The 18,120-nt window shown below is 46.2% G+C and overlaps 1 protein-coding gene across 4 annotated transcripts in view; it reads right to left on the reverse strand.

Moving 5' to 3' along the window:
- Ccdc57 (coiled-coil domain containing 57) overlaps nucleotides 1-18,120 on the reverse strand; it is a 116,372-nt gene that overhangs the window by 41,786 nt on the left and 56,466 nt on the right. The window contains exons 15-18 of one of the 4 annotated variants that reach the window (XM_028884938.2): nucleotides 17,596-17,809; nucleotides 11,754-11,875; nucleotides 2,589-2,720; nucleotides 1,849-2,068 (exon numbers count right to left, since the gene is read on the reverse strand). In XM_028884938.2, the coding sequence (XP_028740771.1) occupies nucleotides 1,849-2,068; nucleotides 2,589-2,720; nucleotides 11,754-11,875; nucleotides 17,596-17,809 (688 nt within the window). Of the gene's footprint in view, nucleotides 1-1,848; nucleotides 2,069-2,588; nucleotides 2,721-11,753; nucleotides 11,942-15,256; nucleotides 15,530-17,595; nucleotides 17,810-18,120 lie in introns of those variants that run through there. The other 3 variants (XR_003736204.2, XM_037201038.1, XM_037201039.1) reach the window with 3 other exon arrangements.

Here is an 18,120-nt window from a genome sequence, read left to right on the forward strand (position 1 = left end):
GCCCTTTCTAGAAACATTATCTTTAAAAAAGAAAAGAAAAGGGTGTCAAGATGATAAGTGGGTAAAGGTACTTGCCACCAAGCCTGATGACCTGAATTCAATCCTTGGGACTCTCAGAGGAAGAAGAGAACCAATTCCTGACTGGGGATACAGCTTAGTGGTAGAGTATCTGCCTAATATGCTCTAGGCCTCAGTTGCCAGACAAAGGCAAAAAAGGTAATGAATTTCTAACTATGGCAGATACTGCTTGGAGTCCACAGAGACTGTAGGTTCTTATTCTCCTAGCAATACATACATGCACACATACACACACAGGCACACGTACACAATATACCACATATGTAAATATGGTATATAAATAATATATATGCATTTTTTAGTATATATAAATATGGTATATAATATATAAATGTAGTTTGAATGAGAATGTATGTCTGAAGCCTTGGTCTTCAGTTGATGGAACTGCTTGGGAAGGATTAAGAGGTGTGACCTTGTTGGAAGTGTGTCACTGTGGGGCAGGCTTTGAGGTTTCAAAAGCCCATGCCACTCCCAGTTTGCGCTCTCTGCCTGTTGGCTGTGTATCAAGATGTGATGTCTCAGCTATTGCTCCAGCACCATGCTTGCCTGCCTGTTCCCATGCTCCCTGCCATGATGATCAAGGACTCTAACACTGAAACTGTAAGCCCCAAATTAAATGCTTTCATTTATAAGTTGACTTTGTCATAGTGTTTTATCATAACAACAGAAAAGTAACTAAACTAAAACACTCTGTGTGTGTGTGATTGTGTGTGTGATGTGTGTGTGTGTGTGTGTGTGTGTATGTGTGTGTGTGTGTGTGTGTGTTTTAATAGTAATTAAAAATTTTCTTAAAAAAAAAGCAAACTCTTTTGGAAAAAAAAAATTTTCCCCCCGAGACAGGATTTTGCTATGTGCCCAGGGAAGTACTGAACTTCTGGATTCTCTTATCTCAGTGCCTTGAGTAGCTAGGACCAGAGGCATGTGTACATGCTCATCTCAGAACTCTCTTATTTAACATACAATATGTGCTTTAGCATATATCCAAGGGTATTCACCATCATCTTATTTGTAATGGCAAAGGACTGGAAATGACCTAAACACAATTGTTGGAGAACACATCAGGATAGCTGCACAGTGGAGCAGACTATGACCAAGAGAAGGACATGTCCAAGGCTCACACCAGATGGACACCGGGATCATGCACCTCATTCAGTGTCTCTGGCTATCATTTTTTCTTTTTCTTTTTCCTTTTTGAGACAGGGTCTCTCTATGTAGCCCTGGCAATCCTGGAACTCACTATATAGACCAGGCTGGCCTCAAACTCACTGAGCTCTGTCTGCTTCTGCCTCCTGAGTGCTGGGATTAAAGGTGTGCACTACCATGCCAGGCCTTGTTTTTGGTTTTGTCTGACTTAGATTTTGAAATCATTTTTTTCTTCCTCTACCCTTCTTGCTTGGTGTCATCTCAAATAGTTGCCCCAAAGCAAATCCTTTAAAGAAATGTTCCTAAGAATTTCACTGCAACCCTTACTGGCTCTTCCAGAGAAGCAGAGCATCCACCCAGAATCTACTGTGAAGAAGTAGATTCCTTCCTAAGGAGCCTGGGGACACAGTGTGTGACACCATTTCTGACCTGCAGGGCTGTATGATAAATACCATGGAACACTTTGGCTCATAGAAGAGCTGAGGTCCACAGGCCTGGGAGATGGAGAGGGTAGAAGAATTCAACACACCAACTCCAGTCTCTTCAGAACGTTGGAGCCACACTATTCCCACCCCTTTGGTACCATACCCTCCCTGTTGGTAGTAGTCAAGCAGGCAGCTCTCCTACCTGCAGCAGAGTCCTCCTGTGAAGGGATGCCTGAAGGGCTGGATCCCAGGTCTAACAGCCTCCAGGTATCTTGGAGGGAACTGCTGGCCAACGAAGATGATCTGTGGGTATGGTGGTCACTTTCCTCAGGGACTTCTTGAGCCTGTGGTGGTAGCTTTGGGGACCTATTTTCTTTCTGATAAACTGACTTCCAAGTCTCTGTGGGGACTCTGTGTTGTTTCTGTGAAAGTTAAGAGGACAGTTGTCTTTGACAGCAACCTCTCTCCAGCCTTGGAACGTGCGCGTGGAATGTTAGCGCTCTCCTTTCCAGCTCCCCTGAGGATAAGGGGACCAGGACACTTCTCAAGATGGGGACAGAACACCAGCAGTGCTGACTGACATTACCAGGCTCACCTGAGTGTCTGAAGCCCAAGTGAGTCCAGGATACAGGTGTGGGGACAGAGCCTTGAAAGCTGTCATTCCTACCAGAGTGTGAAAGCCACCGTGGGGTGAATGTACACTAGGTGCCCTGGCTCTGTGTTCCTCCATCCACCGCCAACCCCCCCCCTTCCTGCCCCCAACAAGTCCATGGCAGACATCAGAGCAGCGTGACCTTTCCTAAGGTGCCCTGAGTGTTCAAGTTCCCACAATTTCCATATTCAAGTGTGTGTGAACACCCTGCCTGCTTATACCCCAGCATCCACAGAATGTACCCCCATATGTACCCTCAGAAATCACTGCACCCCAGCACCTGGCTGTACCTGAGCAGGTCTTGATGCCACGCCTGTCTTGTGGCCTCGTGGGGTGTGGTTTTTGCTGACCACTTGGGCAGAATGGGGTTGATTTTCCCCTGTATATTCAGAAACACATTTTCTCTTGGTGTGCCTGGAGTCCTGTCATGAAAAGTCAAGAGAAATTCAGGAACTGATATCATTGTTATATGAGCTTCCCCACAAGATTAGGAATAAATGTTCCCCAAATCCTGGGACTAGCGACTCTTCATTTGGTGGCAGTCCTTAAAGGAAGGACATGTTTGTTTTTCTACACAGAACAGATTCAACCAGCTCCCTCCAGTTGGCCTAAGTGTTTCTCATAGCCTTCTGGGGAAGCTGTGATCCATGCAGAAGTCTCTTCCCCAAGAGCAGGGCATCCTGCATGGCCCTGGCTTAAGTACAGCCCAGCCCAAGACAGCACCTCTCGGGCTTGGTTCCATCCAGGCTCTGCAGAGAAGCCAATGGGAGAGAAGGTAGGGGACATCAAGGAGAACCACATGAGGGATATGAAAGGAATCGTGAAAAAAAAAAAGAGGAAGGAAAAAGCAGCTGGACTTGTGCAGAACTCAGAGCAGTGGGTGGGAGAGGGTGCAGACTTCTCTGGCTATCCTCTAGTGGACACAGTAGTGAACGCACACAACACACATGCTTTTGGGCTTAGCTTAGAGCTCTTCAGCTGCTAGTGGTTATCAGCTCCATCAGCTCACTGACCCTGGCTTTCTTCCTCTTCCTGTTTTTACCCTGTTTCTCTTATCCTTACACATATGTAATCATTCCTTTCTTCCTTCTTTCCTTCCTTTCTTTTTTCTTCCTTCTTTCCTTCCTTTCTTTTTTCTTCCTTCTTTCCTTCCTTTTTTTTCTTCCTTCCTTCCTTTCTTTTTTTTTTTTCTCAAGACAGAGTTTCTGTGTGTAATAGCCCTGGCTGTCTTGAAACTCATTTTGTAAACCAGGCTGGTCTCGAACTCATAGAGATCCACCTGCCTTTGCTTCCAGAGGCTGGGATTAAAGGCGTGCACCATCAGGGCCAGCATGTAATTCTTTTCAGCGTGTTCTTTCAGTATCTTCTTACTCTGTAGGTAGCATTTACTACTGGAAATAAACAGGCAGTGGTGGCACATACCTTTAATCCCAGAACTCAGGAGGCAGAGGCAGGTAGAACTCAGGAGGCAGAGGCAGAGGCAGGTAGATCTCTGTGAGTTCGAGGCCAGCCTGGTCTACAAAGTGAGTTTCATGACAGCTAGGGCCGTTACACAGAGAAACTCTGTCTCAAACAAAACAACAAGAAAGAGACTGGGAGTCCTTTCTATATATGGAAATATATATGTATTTTATGAGTATAGGTATTTTGCCTGAATGTATGCCCCTGTGTATCATGTGCATGGTTGGTACCCGCAGAGGCCAGAAGAGGGCATGGGATCCCCTGTGACTGGAGTTACAGATGGTTGTGAGCTAATATGGGTGCTGGGAATCAAGCCTAAGTCTTCTGGAAGAGCAGTCAGTGCTCTTAACCCACTCAGCCATCTCTCCAGCTGTTTTTTGTTTGTTTTGGTTTTTTGTTTTCTGCTTCTTCATAGTGAAGACAGGGCTTCACTATGTAGCCCGAGTTGGCTTTAAATTCTCCATCCTCTTGCCTCAGTCTCCAGTGCTGGTAAATACCACCGTGCCTGGTTTCTTTTCTAGAGTTTTACATTATTTCAGTAGATGTAATAAACAAATGTAGTCTTATAGTTTGGAAGAAATTAATAGTTTAATAAAGTATTTGCTATACTAGGAAGAAGTAGTCAGATAACAGGCATGTTTCTCTGCAATGGACAGCAGGCTGGTTTACTTGGTGTGGGAAAGATTTCTTCTGACAACACACATCTGAGAAGTTTGGGCAAAGACTAGTGCAAGTGACTGAAAATTCCCAACTGTTGGAGTGAAAACTCCCCCGTGATTCAAGATCGACTCTCACAGGTCAGGAGTAGAAGCATGTTTGTGGGTGTACACGTGCCTGTGTGGTCCATGGAGGGTCTGGAGGGAGCATGTGCCACACGATGCCCCAGTTTCCAGTAGTGTGGAAGCAGCACCCTCCACTCTGAATTGGGCCTTTCTGGGCTCAGCCTCCTGCTCAATGCTCCCTTTATAGTTTCCTCCATGGGGAGTGTGGTCTGCTGGGGAAACACCTGGCCTGCCCTCCTTCTTTGGCCAGTCCTGCTCAGTTTCTTCTCTGACCAAACAACTGACCTCCAAGTGCCCTGGCTGTTCTCTCTCGGCCTGTTTCCTGGGTGGTCTTGCCCTGTCCTGACTCTGCTCTTTCCTTGGCCTGTGCTCTTTGTGTGTGGCCTCAGGCTGGCCACAGGTGTGAATGGAGAAGGAATACCTCCAACTTGTCCTCCTCTTCCCCACCCAGATGCTCAGGCTAAGCCTTGATGTTTTCTCTTGATGTTCTGGTATTCTTTTTTCACATTTTAGCTCTGCCCTTACCCCTACCACGCCGCACAGTCTCAGTGGCCCTCACCAGTGATGGTCAGCATGTTGCTCCCTGGCCCAAAGCTGCTGTTCTCACCTGGCTGGGAATAAACTTATAATTTACATCACCCCAGGGCAAAACCATCTCTACATGGCTTTCTTTTTTTTCTTTTTTAGATTTATTTATTTATTATGTATAAAGGAGAGGGTGCCAGATCTCATTACAAATGGTTGTGAGCCCCCATGTGGGTGCTGGGAATTGAACTCAGGACCTCTGGAAGAGCAGTCAGTGCTCTTTACCTCTGAGTCATCTCTCCAGCCCGGCTTTCTTTCTTTTAACTTATTTTAAGTAAACTGGAAAGGCAAATTCCTTCTGGGAGCATATATTTGCAGTTATTCAACAAATATGAATCTGTACTGAGATTAAAAAAAAATTCCCATAGCCTTAAAGGAGCCAGTCATTAGTAAATTAAAAGGTATAATCAGATGGTCCCGAGTGGTGACCTTAATCCTAGCACTTTAGGAGCCCAGGCAGGAGGATTGCCAAGACTCTTGTCTCAAAAATCAAATAACCCCTGCTGTACACATTAGCTCCAAGGCACAGGCTTGCTGCTCCACCAGTCAATGGTATAAATTGCTAGTTGTATTGAAACTCGTGGGAAGAACAAAGCAGAATGAACATTCCCGGGCAGAGACATGGACCTCAGATTTTAGTGGGGTAGAACCTCCGCCCCCAACCTCGGCTAAAGGTCTGCGTGAGCAGCTGGACACTGGACTACCGGAGGATAGATATCTTGCAAGTCATGAAGCTGTTCTGGGTAAAACTTAAGGACGGAACGTATTTTTTTGTTTGAAGACAGGTCTTACTATGTAGCCTTGAATGGCCTGGAACTCACCAGGCTGGACTCAAACTCACAGAGATCTGACTGCTCTTGCTTCCTAAATGCTGGGATTAAAGGTGGGTGCCACCACACTAGAAGAAGGCACTTCTTTGAGTGACAGAAAGTCTCTATCAGGTGAAAGGAAGAGAATGGCTGGAGTTGACCTTGAATGTTAGGGATGGAACCTGGGGCCTCCTGCACACACTAAACAAGGGCTCTGCAACTGAGGTACACCCCAATCCTTGACCATAACCAATATGCCTGTCTATAAGAAATTTTAAAAGTTGGGTATAGAGCAGGCCTTTAATCCCAGAACTTGGGAGGTAAAGCAGACAGATCTCTGTGAGGCCAGCCTGGTCTAAACTGTTCCAGGCCCTTCAAAGCTACAGAGAAACTTTGTCTTAAAAAAAAAATTACAAAAAAGTTTTAAAGATTTATTTTTATTTATATGTCTGTAACTATAGGTGTGTATGTCCTATGTGTATGGGTGCCTGTAGGAGCCAAAAGAGCACATTGGATCCTGTGCTGGGCAGTTTTCTGTCAACTTTACACAATCGAGAGTCATCTGGGAAGAGGGAGCTCGAGTGAGAAAATGCCTCCGCTGGACTGGTTGGTAATGTCTGAGGCACTTTTTTTTATATATATTAATGATTGATATGGAAGGTCTAGTCCACTGTGGATAGTAACACCTCTGACAGCAAGTTGTATAAGGAAGAACACTGAGTAAGGCTTGTGGAACAAGCTAAAAAAAAATCAGCATTTTTCCACAGCCTCTACCTCATTTCTTCTCCTTTTTTTTTTTTTTTGGTTTGTTTTTGGAAACATGGTTTCTCTGTGTAGCTCTGGCTGTCCTGGAACTTGCTCTGTAGACCAGGCTGGCCTCAAACTCACAGAAATCAACATGCCTCTGCTTCCTAAATGCTGGGATTAAAGGTGTGCGCCACCACCACCCGGCTTCCTACTTCAGTTTCTGCCTCTAGGTTCCTACTGTAATTTCCTCCTTTCATGAAAGACTGTGATTGAGACATGAAAGTCAAATAAACCTTTTCTTCCCCTTCTTGTGAAGTTTCAGAGGGAAGTCTGAGAGTCCTTCAAAGACTATCAGGGACATTCATGCAATACTTTAAATTAAGAATCTCTGGTTTTTCTTTAGCTGGGGCTTTAGGATCAGCTGTGACTATGAAGAGATCAGCACCTCTGAGGTGAAACCTTTGTTTTATTTGGAAAACCAGTGCTGGTTAGCTAAGGCTGAAAATCAGCTGTGATGAAGAGACCAGTATCAGGCAGTGGTGATGCACGCCTTTAATCCCTGCCCTCTGGAGGCAAAGGCACGCAGATCCCTGAGTTCGAGGCCAGCATGGTCTACAGAGTGAGTATTAGGACAGCCAGGGCCACCAGGGCCACACCGAGAAACACAGACTCAAAAAACCTTAGAGAGGGAGGGAGGGAGGGATCCGCATCATAAATTAGGTGAAATCTATCTTCTGGAAAGTATTTCCTTAGGGCTAGCACTCAGAAGCTATGGCTCAGTGGCCCAAGGCTGCAGCTTAAGCTGGCAGCCAAACTTGCTAATGTATAAAAATCTCCCACCTGGCCGGGCGTTGGTGGCGCACACCTTTAATCCCAGCACTCGGGAGGCAGAGCCAGGCGGATCTCTGTGAGTTCGAGGCCAGCCTGGGCTACCAAGTGAACTCCAGGAAAGGCGCAAAGCTGCACAGAGAAACCCTGTCTCGAAAAACCCAAAAACAAACAAACAAACAAACAAAAAATCTCCCACCTGTTACTGGTTTTGGCAGCATGAGAGCTACAGGATTCAAGGGTTCATGGGGGGTAGATGAGGCTTGACCCTGTGAGAGGTCAGGGGAGGCCACTGGTGAATATGCTGCCTCAGTCGCAATGAAAGCTTCAGGACTGAAGCCATCAAGAAGAGCAGCTGAGGCTTGACAACAGGAAACAGGGTCAGAGTCCCTAAAGAGAGGCCAAGAAAGGTCACTGGCGAAGATGCAGCCCAGTTGCTGTGGAGACCCCAGTATATCAGAGATGCCAGGACTGTGGGATGACTGAAGGGAGCAGGCAAAAGCACTGCCATTTTACAGACTCCATTTTATATGCAGGGTGACATAAAGTTCAGGTTCTCAAGTCCTACGGGACTCTCCAGCGGCTGACCCACCTCCTCCCTAAAGCACAGAAAGAGCTGTTATGCATCTTTAATTCTCTAGAAACATTATGGCTGTTCCTAACAACAGAAGGAACAGATCAGTCTGACTGGATGGACTGAAAGGCTTGCACTGCGTGTCGGTTGAGGATGGTGGAACACAGGGAAAAAGCCTCTAATCTTTGACTCCTGATTGGTGAAAAATGTAACTGTAACTTGGCAACAATATTTGTGATTTTTGTGCTTATAAATCCCACTTCTGCCCCTGCTCAGGGCTGCCAGGAGAAATGAGGCTCCTGAGTCCCTGTCCTGCAGCCCTGATGGATCAATGATCCCCTTATGTGGTGATTCATTAAAATCTTTGGAACCCCTAAGTGTTGCCTCTCTCCTTCCTTGTGGTGCGTAATGGACTGGGTGTACAGGACCACCAAGGATAGTAGCTGCTGTGGAGTGGAGCAAACTGAGCCTTTAGGTACAGAGACAACCAGCCAAACTACTGGAAACGCATGAACTGTGGACCAGTAGCCGAGGAGCCCCCATGGCACTGGACAAGACCCTCTGGATAAGCAAGACAGTTGTTTAGCTTGAACTGTTTAGGGGGCCCCCAGGCAGTGGGACCGGGACCCGTCCCTAGTGCATGAGCTGGCTTTTTGGAACCTAGTGCCTATGGTGAGATACTTTGCACAGCCTTGGTGCAGGGAGGAGGGGCTTGAACCTGTCTCAACTGAATGTACCAGGCTCTGCTGACTCCCCATGGGAGACCTTGCCTTGGAGGAGGTGGGAATGGGAGGTGGGTTGAGGGGGAAGCCTGGGGGATGGGAGGAGGGAGGATGGGGGAGTCTGTGGTTGGTATGTAAAAGGAACAGAAAATCTCTTTAAAAAAAAAAAAAAAAAAAAAAAAAGACTGAGCCTTTGGGACAAACTAGGTGTGCTGTAGATGGCAGAGCTGAGGAAGTGGAACTTCCCAAGCCTTTTGAAACCCCTAAGATTGTGAATGAACCCCGGACATTAGACAATAAATTATTTACACTGTTGGAATTTGGTTTTGCTTTGATTTGATTGTGAATGCCCCAGGATCCTCACTCTTAGAGTAAAAAGTAACATGTTTTTTATCTTACAGAATCCTATAGTTGACAGAATTTGGGTTTTTAAAAGGAATTCTTGAACTTTTAGTGTTTACACTTTTTGTTTTGTTTTTCAAGACAGGGTTTCTCTGTGTAACAACCCTGTCTATCCTGGAACTCACTCTGTAGAACAGCTGGCCTAGAACCCAGAGATCCACCTGCCTCTGCCTCCTGAGTGATGGGATTAAAGGCATTCCCCCACCACACCCAACTAAAGCATTTAAATTTTTTTTAAATTTATTTATTCTTATTTTAAGTACATTGGTGTTTTGTCTATGTATATATCTGGTGGTGGGGGTCAGATCTTGGAGTTACAGACAGTTGTTAGTTGCCATGTGGGTGCTGGGAATTGAACCCAGGTCCTCTGGAAGACCAGTCGGTGCTCCCAACCACTGAGCCATCTCTCCAGTCCCAGCATTTAAATTTTTAAACACTGAGACTTTTGAATGTTGGCATGTATACTATATTGTGCTATTGATATTAACATGAGCAGAGCTCAGGGATACATAGCACAACTTCCCAGCCTAATCCTAAATTCCTAACCCATAGGCTAACTCAGAAAACTGCACAGAGCGGCAGAAGGAACATATTTACTAACAGTCACTAAATAAGAAAGAAAAAGTTATGGCTTAATATTGATGTATTATTGTGTCAAGTTGATAAGGGGTCAATTGCGGTTAGCTTTTTGATACATGCTAGAGTCATCTGGCAAGAGGGAACTTCAATTGAGAAAATGTCTACTTCCAATGGCCTGTAGGCAAGTCTGTGGGGGCATTTTCTTTATTAATAATTGATGTGGGAGGGTCCTGCCCATTTTACTGTGGGTGGTGCCATCTTTGGGCAAGTGGTCCTGGATTGTATTAGAAAGCAAACTAATTGGTGGAGAGATGGCTCAGCAGTTAAGAGCACTGGGTTGTGGTGGTATTGTGTTCCCCAAAAAATTGTACACCCTAATAAACTTATCTGGGGTCAGAGACAGAACAGCCACTAGATACAAAGGCTAGAAAATGGTGGCACTCACACCTTTAATCCTAGCACTCCAGAGGTAGAAATCCCTCTGGATCTCTGTGAGTTCAAGTCCACATTGGAAATGGCCAGGTATGGTGACACACACCTTTAATCCCAGAAAGTGAGCCTTTAATCCCAGGGAGTGGTGGTAGAAAGCAGAAAGGTATATAAGACGTGAGGACCAGAAACTAGAAGCATTTGGCTGGTTAAGCTTTTAGGTTTTGAGCAGCACAGTTTGGCTGAGAGCCATTCGGATATGAGGACACAGGCTTCCAGTCTGAGGAAACAAGATCAGCCAAGAAGTTGGCAAGGTGAGGTAGCTGTGGTTTGTTCTGTCTCTCTGACCTTCCAGTGTTCACCCCAATACTTGGCTCTGGGTTTGTTTCATTAATGAAGACTCTTTAAGATTCCTGCTACATCGGGTGCTATTCTAGAGGACTCGGGTTTGATTCCCAGCACCTACATGGTGGCTAATAACTATCTGTAACTCCAGTTCCTAGGGGCCTAATGTCACTTCTTATCTTCACAGGTACCAGGTACCCACATAAGATACAGACAAATATGCAAGCAAAACACCAATACATATAAAATACAAATTAATAAAACACACACACACACACACACACCACCAACAACAACTAGCTGAGCAAACCATGAGAAGCAAGCCAGTAAGCAGAATCACTCCACGGCCTTTGCCTCAGTTTCTGCCTCTAGGTTCCTGTCTTGACTTCCCTTCATGATGGACTATGATTAGGTAGTCCATTTAAACCCTTCCCTCCTCAAGCTGCTTTTGATCTGGTGCTTTGTCACACTACGATAGACACCCCCCACCCTCCCCCCACCCCCACCCCCCCACCCCCCCACCCGCTATAGTTAGTTACAGGAGGCTGAAAGCTGCCTGACGCTGGTACTGGGAGACAGACTTAGGTGTCTGGAAGAGCAACAAGTACCTCTAACTACCAACTCATCTCTCTGGTCCCAGGGCATTTTTTATTAAATAGACAAATTTAAAAGTTTATATTGGTAAAGATTAAAAATATAATACCACCTGGGCAGTGCTGGCACACACCTTTAATCCTAGCACTCAGGAGGCAGAGGACAGCCTGGTCTAGAGAGCAAGTTCTAGGACAGCTAGGGATGCTACACAGAGAAACCCTGTCTTGAAAAACAAACAAACAAAGTAAAAATATAATACCCACATGGGTAAAGCTATAGTAAGTCATATGTACATTAGTTACTTAAAACCATAAACAAATCCAGGAACCAGGCATGGCAGGGTACTTGTGTAATTCCTGTACCCAGGAGGCTGAGCAGGAGGGCCCAGGGTTCAAGATAGCCTGGGCTACATAGTGAGACTCTGTCTCCAAAAACCAAAACAAATAAAAAGCAAAGGAGCAGGAAGAGTTGGGCACTGCCAGCACCGAGGTGGCGCTAGAGAAGAGGTCTTCCTGCCGTCTTCCCCAGTTTCTCTGATGAGAACCTACACTTCGTGCTTAGGAAAATGTCAGCACAGATTTCCTGGTGAAGAAGTTACCTGAGTTGCTGAGTGGGGCTGCAACTGTCCCAAAGGTTGGCCTCGGTCCAAAGGTATCTCAGGTACCTCACGCGGGTCCTGGGACTCAGAGGTGGAAGGAAGTGGGCAAGGAGTCAGTTTCCCTGGGAACAGGATCAGGGAACAGGATCAGGAACAGGTTGGTTCCCCAGGTACATCATACAGGATTTCTTGAACACAAGAACAGCAAACTACTTTTCAAAACCAAAGCAACTTTTACACTAGAGAACTTGGGGGCAGAGGTCAAGTGTGAATTGAGACACACCATTCCCCAGCAGAGCTCAGGGACACACAGCACAACTTCCCAGCCTAACCCTAACCTGTAACACTAACCTTCAGACAGCTGCACAGAGCAGCAGAAGGAACATATTTTTACTAACAGTCACTGAAACAGGCCTCTGGGCAGTGACTCAAAGTATGCATCTGTCTGTACAAGGGACACACACACGAGCAGTCCCTGCTGCTCTAGATGCTGAGGATAAGGCCAGCAAAGTTCCTTTAAAATAATGGGGTGGGGGTGGGGCTAGAGAGATAGTTTAGCTGTTTGGAGCGTCTACTGCTCTTAAAGAGGACCTATATTCAGTTCCCAGGACCCACACAGTGGCTTACAATCATGTATAACTCTAATTGTGGTGTATCTAACACCCTCTTTTGGCCTCTTCAGGCACCAGGCATGCATATGGTACACAGACATACATGCAGCCTAAACACTCATACATATAATATAAAATAAAATTTTAAATAACATAAAAAAAAGCAGGGAAAAATTTATTTGCAGAAACTGAAAAGTCATGGCTGTAATAAATGATTCTGTGCTCTTTTTTTTTTTTTTTTTGGTTTTTCGAGACAGGGTTTCTCTGTTTCACTTGGTAGCCCAGGCTGGCCTTGAACTCACAGAGATCCTCCTGGCTCTGCCTCCCGAGTGCTGGGATTAAAGGCGTGCGCCACCACTGCCCGGCTGATTCTGTGCTCTTTTACTGAGGAATGATCTTTTGTGTGTGTGTGTGTGTGTGTGTGTGTGTGTGTGTGTGTGTGTGTGTGTGCGCGCGCACGCGCGCGCGTTTAAAAAGGACCGCACATGTGCTGTCCAGTAGCCAGGCTAGATGCTTAGTCATCCTAGGACCTTATGTCCTACATAATCCGTGCACTATGTGATCATGTAATCTGCACACAGTGTGGTCATGTAATCTATGTGCATGCGTGGCGTAGCTACGTGAGCCCATATTCGCATGTGTTGGGGGGGACCTATAAACGCAGGTTCCACCTATTCTTCCCCTCTCTTCCTGAACCGTCATTCCGTAGGCCTATGCATATCCCTTCTATTCCCTTCCATTAATAAACTGTTATAGTGGGTTTTGTTATACCTCGTGCCTTTTCTCACAGGGTAAACAGTGCCACTTAATGAATAACACATACCCTACCATGGTGAGGTACACAAGGATGAGAAAGAAACTGGAAGCAGCATTTAAAGGAACAAGGGTTGGATTTTGTGTTTTTTCATTTCTTAAGTGTGTATACATGGTTTTATTTCATTTTTGTAAAGGTTATAGATGAGTGTGAAATGCATGCATCTGTGTACATGTGGACTCTGAGGCCCAAGGTTGATGTTAGAAATGATTCTTTTTTTTTTTTTTTTGGTTTTTCGAGACAGGGTTTCTCTGTGTAGCTTTGCGCCTTTCCTGGAGCTCACTTGGTAGCCCAGGCTGGCCTCGAACTCACAGAGATCCGCCTGGCTCTGCCTCCCGAGTGCTGGGATTAAAGGTGTGCGCACACCGCCGGCTTTTTTTTTTTTTTTTTTTTTTTTTTTTTAATTGGTTTTTCAAGACAGGGTTTCTCTGTGTAGTTTTGGTGCCTGTTCTGGATCTCAGTCTGTAGACCAGCCTGGCCTCGAACTCACAGAAATCCACCTGGCTCTGCCTTCTGAGTGCTGGGATTAAAGGCGTGGGCCACCACCACTCAGCAGAAATGATTCTTGATGGCCCTTTGACCTTATTCCTTGAGGCAGTCTCTGTCAATCAAACCCAGAGCTCACTGATACAGCTAACCTCCCTAGCTAGCTTGTTCTGGGGATCCCCTGTCTCTGGCTACCACATCCACTGGAATTTGGGGATTCAATTCCAATCCTCATCTTTACTTATCAAGTACTCAACCACTGAACCATTTTCCTAGTCCCTCTGGCTAAATTTTAATGAGTATGAAGAACAAAACAAAAACAATGTATCCCGAGATCAGAAACACATGGACTTTTTTGTGTGTGTTAGTTTTTTTGTTTTGTTTTGTTTTGTTTTTGAGACAAGGTTTCTCTGTGTAACAGCTCTCACTGTCCTGGAGCTCGATCTGTAGACCAGGCTGGCCTCAAACTCACACAGATCCACCTGCCTCTGCCTCCCGAGTGCTGAGGTTAAAGGTGTGTGCCACCATTGCCCAGCCACATGGAATTTTTACTAGGACATACCAAATTAAGCCCCAGCTGGACACAGCAATGTAAAATTGGAAGACAACAGATCAGAAGTGTCCAGTGGGTATAGAATAGACTCTTCACCAAGGAGCCAAGACCAGACTGGTAGCTGCCTGTTCAGGAGATGTGAGAAATTTCTCTGAAGAAAAGGTTGCAGAAACCTAGTTTGGCTTACTTATCTGTGATTCCAGCATGTGGGAGGCTGAGGCAGAAGGATTTTGAATTTAGGTCAGCTTGGGCTACACAGTGAGACCCTGTCTCAAAAACAAAAACAGACTGGGAGGAGAGTTCTAGAGAGCACTAAACCAGGGTTCCTTCCAGACATGGAGACCGGGAAGGCTCTGCTCACAAGTGTTTGCTAAAGGAACAGCGAAAAGAAATGCCTAAGAGGATGAACTAGAAGTCAGGTTTCCTCCAAGGAGGCAGCTGCCTTTATGGAGTCTGAGAGGCCAAGTGAAGAAGGCTGTTGCCAGGGCCCAGAGGGTGCACAGCACGGGGACACTGGGTTTGTAACAGTTCATTCAACTGGCTCATGAGGTGAGGTTTTGTGCTAAAGCTATTTCTTCATAAGTAATATAATTTTGCAGTAGGCTTCTGGATGCATGAGCCATTGTAGTTTCTAAATATGCAGATCTGACAACTGTGCACATGTGCTTTAGAGGGCAGAAGCACGTCAACAGTGACCACAGGAAAAAGCTAACCGAGGCCCCAGTTAGCTTCTCGTTTACTTTTTGACTGTGGCTGGTCTTGAATGCATGATCTTTCTGCCTGGGCCTTACGAGTGCTGGGATCACAGGCAGGCATCACTGCCGCCAGCATGGTAGGTTTCCCCTAAATCATGATGAATCAAATTTTCATCAGCAGGGCTGGGGATGTAGCTCAGTGGTAGGGTGCTTAACTGGCATGCACAAGGCCCTGGGTTTGATACCTAGCATATAAATCAGAAGTATAATAATATAATAAAATATAAATGGGGAAAACCCCACAAAAATTAAAGATACATAGAGTAAAACAATGAGATTTTTACCTATAATGATCTTCTAATGAATATTTACTTTCTGTGGGCCTGTGGCCAAAGGGGAATTCTAACTCTTGGCTGTGCAAGTCTCTTCCAGCACTTCATAGCTTCATAGAGGAGTGTAGAGAGCAGTCTGTGGGAGACAGACACTAAGCTGCTGGCAGACAAGAGGAAACCCAGACGCCACCAACAGACCACCGGAAGAAGGAAGAAATCAATGATGCCATTGTTCCATCTCTTCTAGGAATCAGCTTGCTAATGACTCCAGAGGCACAGCATGCCCTGTTGGGAGGAAAAGCAGGCTATGTGTACATTGTGTACCTAAAAGTCTATGGATGAGGGTGTGAGTTGAGTGTAAATGAACATGGTGTGCACATGGACTAGAAAGAGTGAACGTATACATAACAGAAAAACAAAGAGGTGCTGGCATCTTCACCAAAATGTGGACTGGCTCCAATTTTTGTTTCCTTGTAATTTTTGTTTTGTGCTTTTTTTAAAATTTAGGGTTTTTTTTTTCATTTTATTTTATGTGTATGTGTGGTTTGTCTGCATATATGCACACACATGCCCGGTACCTGTTGGGGGTCAGAAGAGGGTATTGGCTATCCTGGACTACAGTTATGGATAGTTGTGAGTCACCAAGTGGGGGCTAGAACCAAACCCAGGTTTTCTGCAAGAGCAACAAGTGCTCTTAATGCTGAGCCATCGCTCTAATCCCTCAACTTAGTTTTTTATGTAAGAGTCTCACTCTGTAGCACAGTCTGGTCTTGAACACACAACGTTCCTGCATTAGTCTGCCTTGTGCTGGATTAAATAAAAAATTAGGTACCAGGTCTAGGAATGTATGTTAGTTAGTGCAGTGCTTGCCTAGCATGTATGAAGCTGGGGGTTTGATCCTCAGCCCATAGAAAATTGAGTGTGTTAGTGCAAGCTGGTAACCCAAGTCAGTACCTGGGAGGCAGAGGCAGGAGGCTCAGAAGTTCATCATTCTTGACTACACAGAGAGTTCTTTTGAGGCCAACCTGAGCTATATGAGACCTTGTCTCAAAAACAAAAACAAAAACAAAAACAGGCTGGAGAGATGGCTCAGAGGTTAAGAGTACTGACTGTTCTTCCAGAGGTCCTGAGTTCAATTCCCAGCAACCACATGGTGGCTCACAACCATCTGTAATGAGACCTGGTGCTCTCTTCTGGCCTGCGTCATATATGTTGTATACATAATTAAAAATAAATAAAACTTAAAAAAAAAAACAAAAACAAACAAAAAAACAAAGGGCTGGGAGATGGCTCAGTAGTTAAGAGCACTGGCTGCTCTTCCAGAGGACCCAGGTTCAATTCCCAGCACCCACACGGCAGCTCACAGCTGTCTGTAACTCCAGTTCCAGAGGACACTCTCACACAGACATACATGTAGACAAAACACCAATAAAAATAAATAAATCTAGCCGGGTGGTGGTGGTGCATGCCTTTAATCCCAGCACCCAGGAGGCAGAGGCAGGCAGATCTCTGTGAGTTGAGGCCAGCCTGGGCTACAGAGCAAGATCCAAGACAGGCACAAAACTGAAAAAAAAAGAAAAAAAAAGGAAAAGGTGGTCCAAATGGACATCTGCTTTGCCTGCCCCGTAGTGACAGGGTCTATTTGTGGACCCCTATATTTATATATTTATATCTTTACATTCCCAGGGCTGTGCTCCTTGGCTGGTCTTGGTCTGGACCCTGCAGTAGGCACTGGGATCTGAACTTCAAGTTCTCCTAGCCACTGACTCACTTCTCTAACCCTTGCTTGCTTTTAAGATAGGGTCTTACACCATGGCCCAGGCTGCCCTGGAACTCGAGACCCTTCTGCCTCAGCCTTGAGTGCTGGGACGACAAGCATGAGCCGCTATACCCTGCTGTTTTACATTTAAAACAAAACAAAAACAAACAAAACAAAAAATCCTGGGACTCAAGTATCACTCGCCTCTGTAGGAAAACCACTGAGTCTCTGCAGACATGGCTGTGCTATCTGGGCACGCCCACAGGGGGCTGGCCTGGAACCACCTTGTTGCTTGCCTCACAGGACCTCAGCTGCTCCAAGGCTGTTTCTTCCAGATGTAGCAGTGGGTCAAGGGACACCCAGTGCTGAGATGAAGCCCTGTTTGTGCCTAAGGCGTCTGGTTGGCTCCATTCCACCACCAGTGGCCTCTGTGAAGCCAGCCTGCAGCCCTCTTTCTGGCCCCAGGCTTGTGGCAGGCAAGCCAGGAAACTTCTCTCTTGGCCTCCTGTGGCAGAGCCATGGCACCACCTTCCCTCCCCATTGGCATAATGCCAACTGTGGCCGGGCCCACCACCCTCCCCCAGGTACTTACCTTCAGGGCGGCCCAGCTCTGCTCGGAGTCTGTTCCCCATTTCCAGGAGCTGCTCCCTCTCTTGGCTGAGGCTGAGTATTTTCCTAGCTGCGTCCTTGAGTTTCCTTTGCAGATGTGGCACAGATGTGGTCTGTGGAAGCTGTGCCCCTTCCTGGAGAAGACTAGGGAGCTCCGTCTGGTCCTCTGTGACCGTGAGTCTCCAGTCAGTCAGACCCTGTACACAGAACCCAACCAAGACACAGCCTGTGGGACACCCCAGAGAGCCTGCTGGAGATCACACAGGCCGGGAGTTGGTGGGGTAGCCCACTGTACGGCCCTCCGAGCTGCTCACCTGCCCTCTCAGAATCACCATGGCTAGGGGGCTCACTGGTGACTTTCATCCAAAAGAAAGACAGTAGAGTGGCTATTCCCCCTGCTTTACCTGAGCTGGGAGTTGGGAACAGCACCCAGGCTTCAGTGAGGTGCTTCTCTCCCAGGAATGGGGGAGGGCTGCATAGTCTGTCTCCCCACTCCTTCCCCCTGTAA

This window comes from Peromyscus leucopus, chromosome 8b (assembly GCF_004664715.2).
Source record: "Peromyscus leucopus breed LL Stock chromosome 8b, UCI_PerLeu_2.1, whole genome shotgun sequence".
In the NCBI taxonomy this organism is placed as follows: Eukaryota; Metazoa; Chordata; class Mammalia; order Rodentia; family Cricetidae; genus Peromyscus; species Peromyscus leucopus.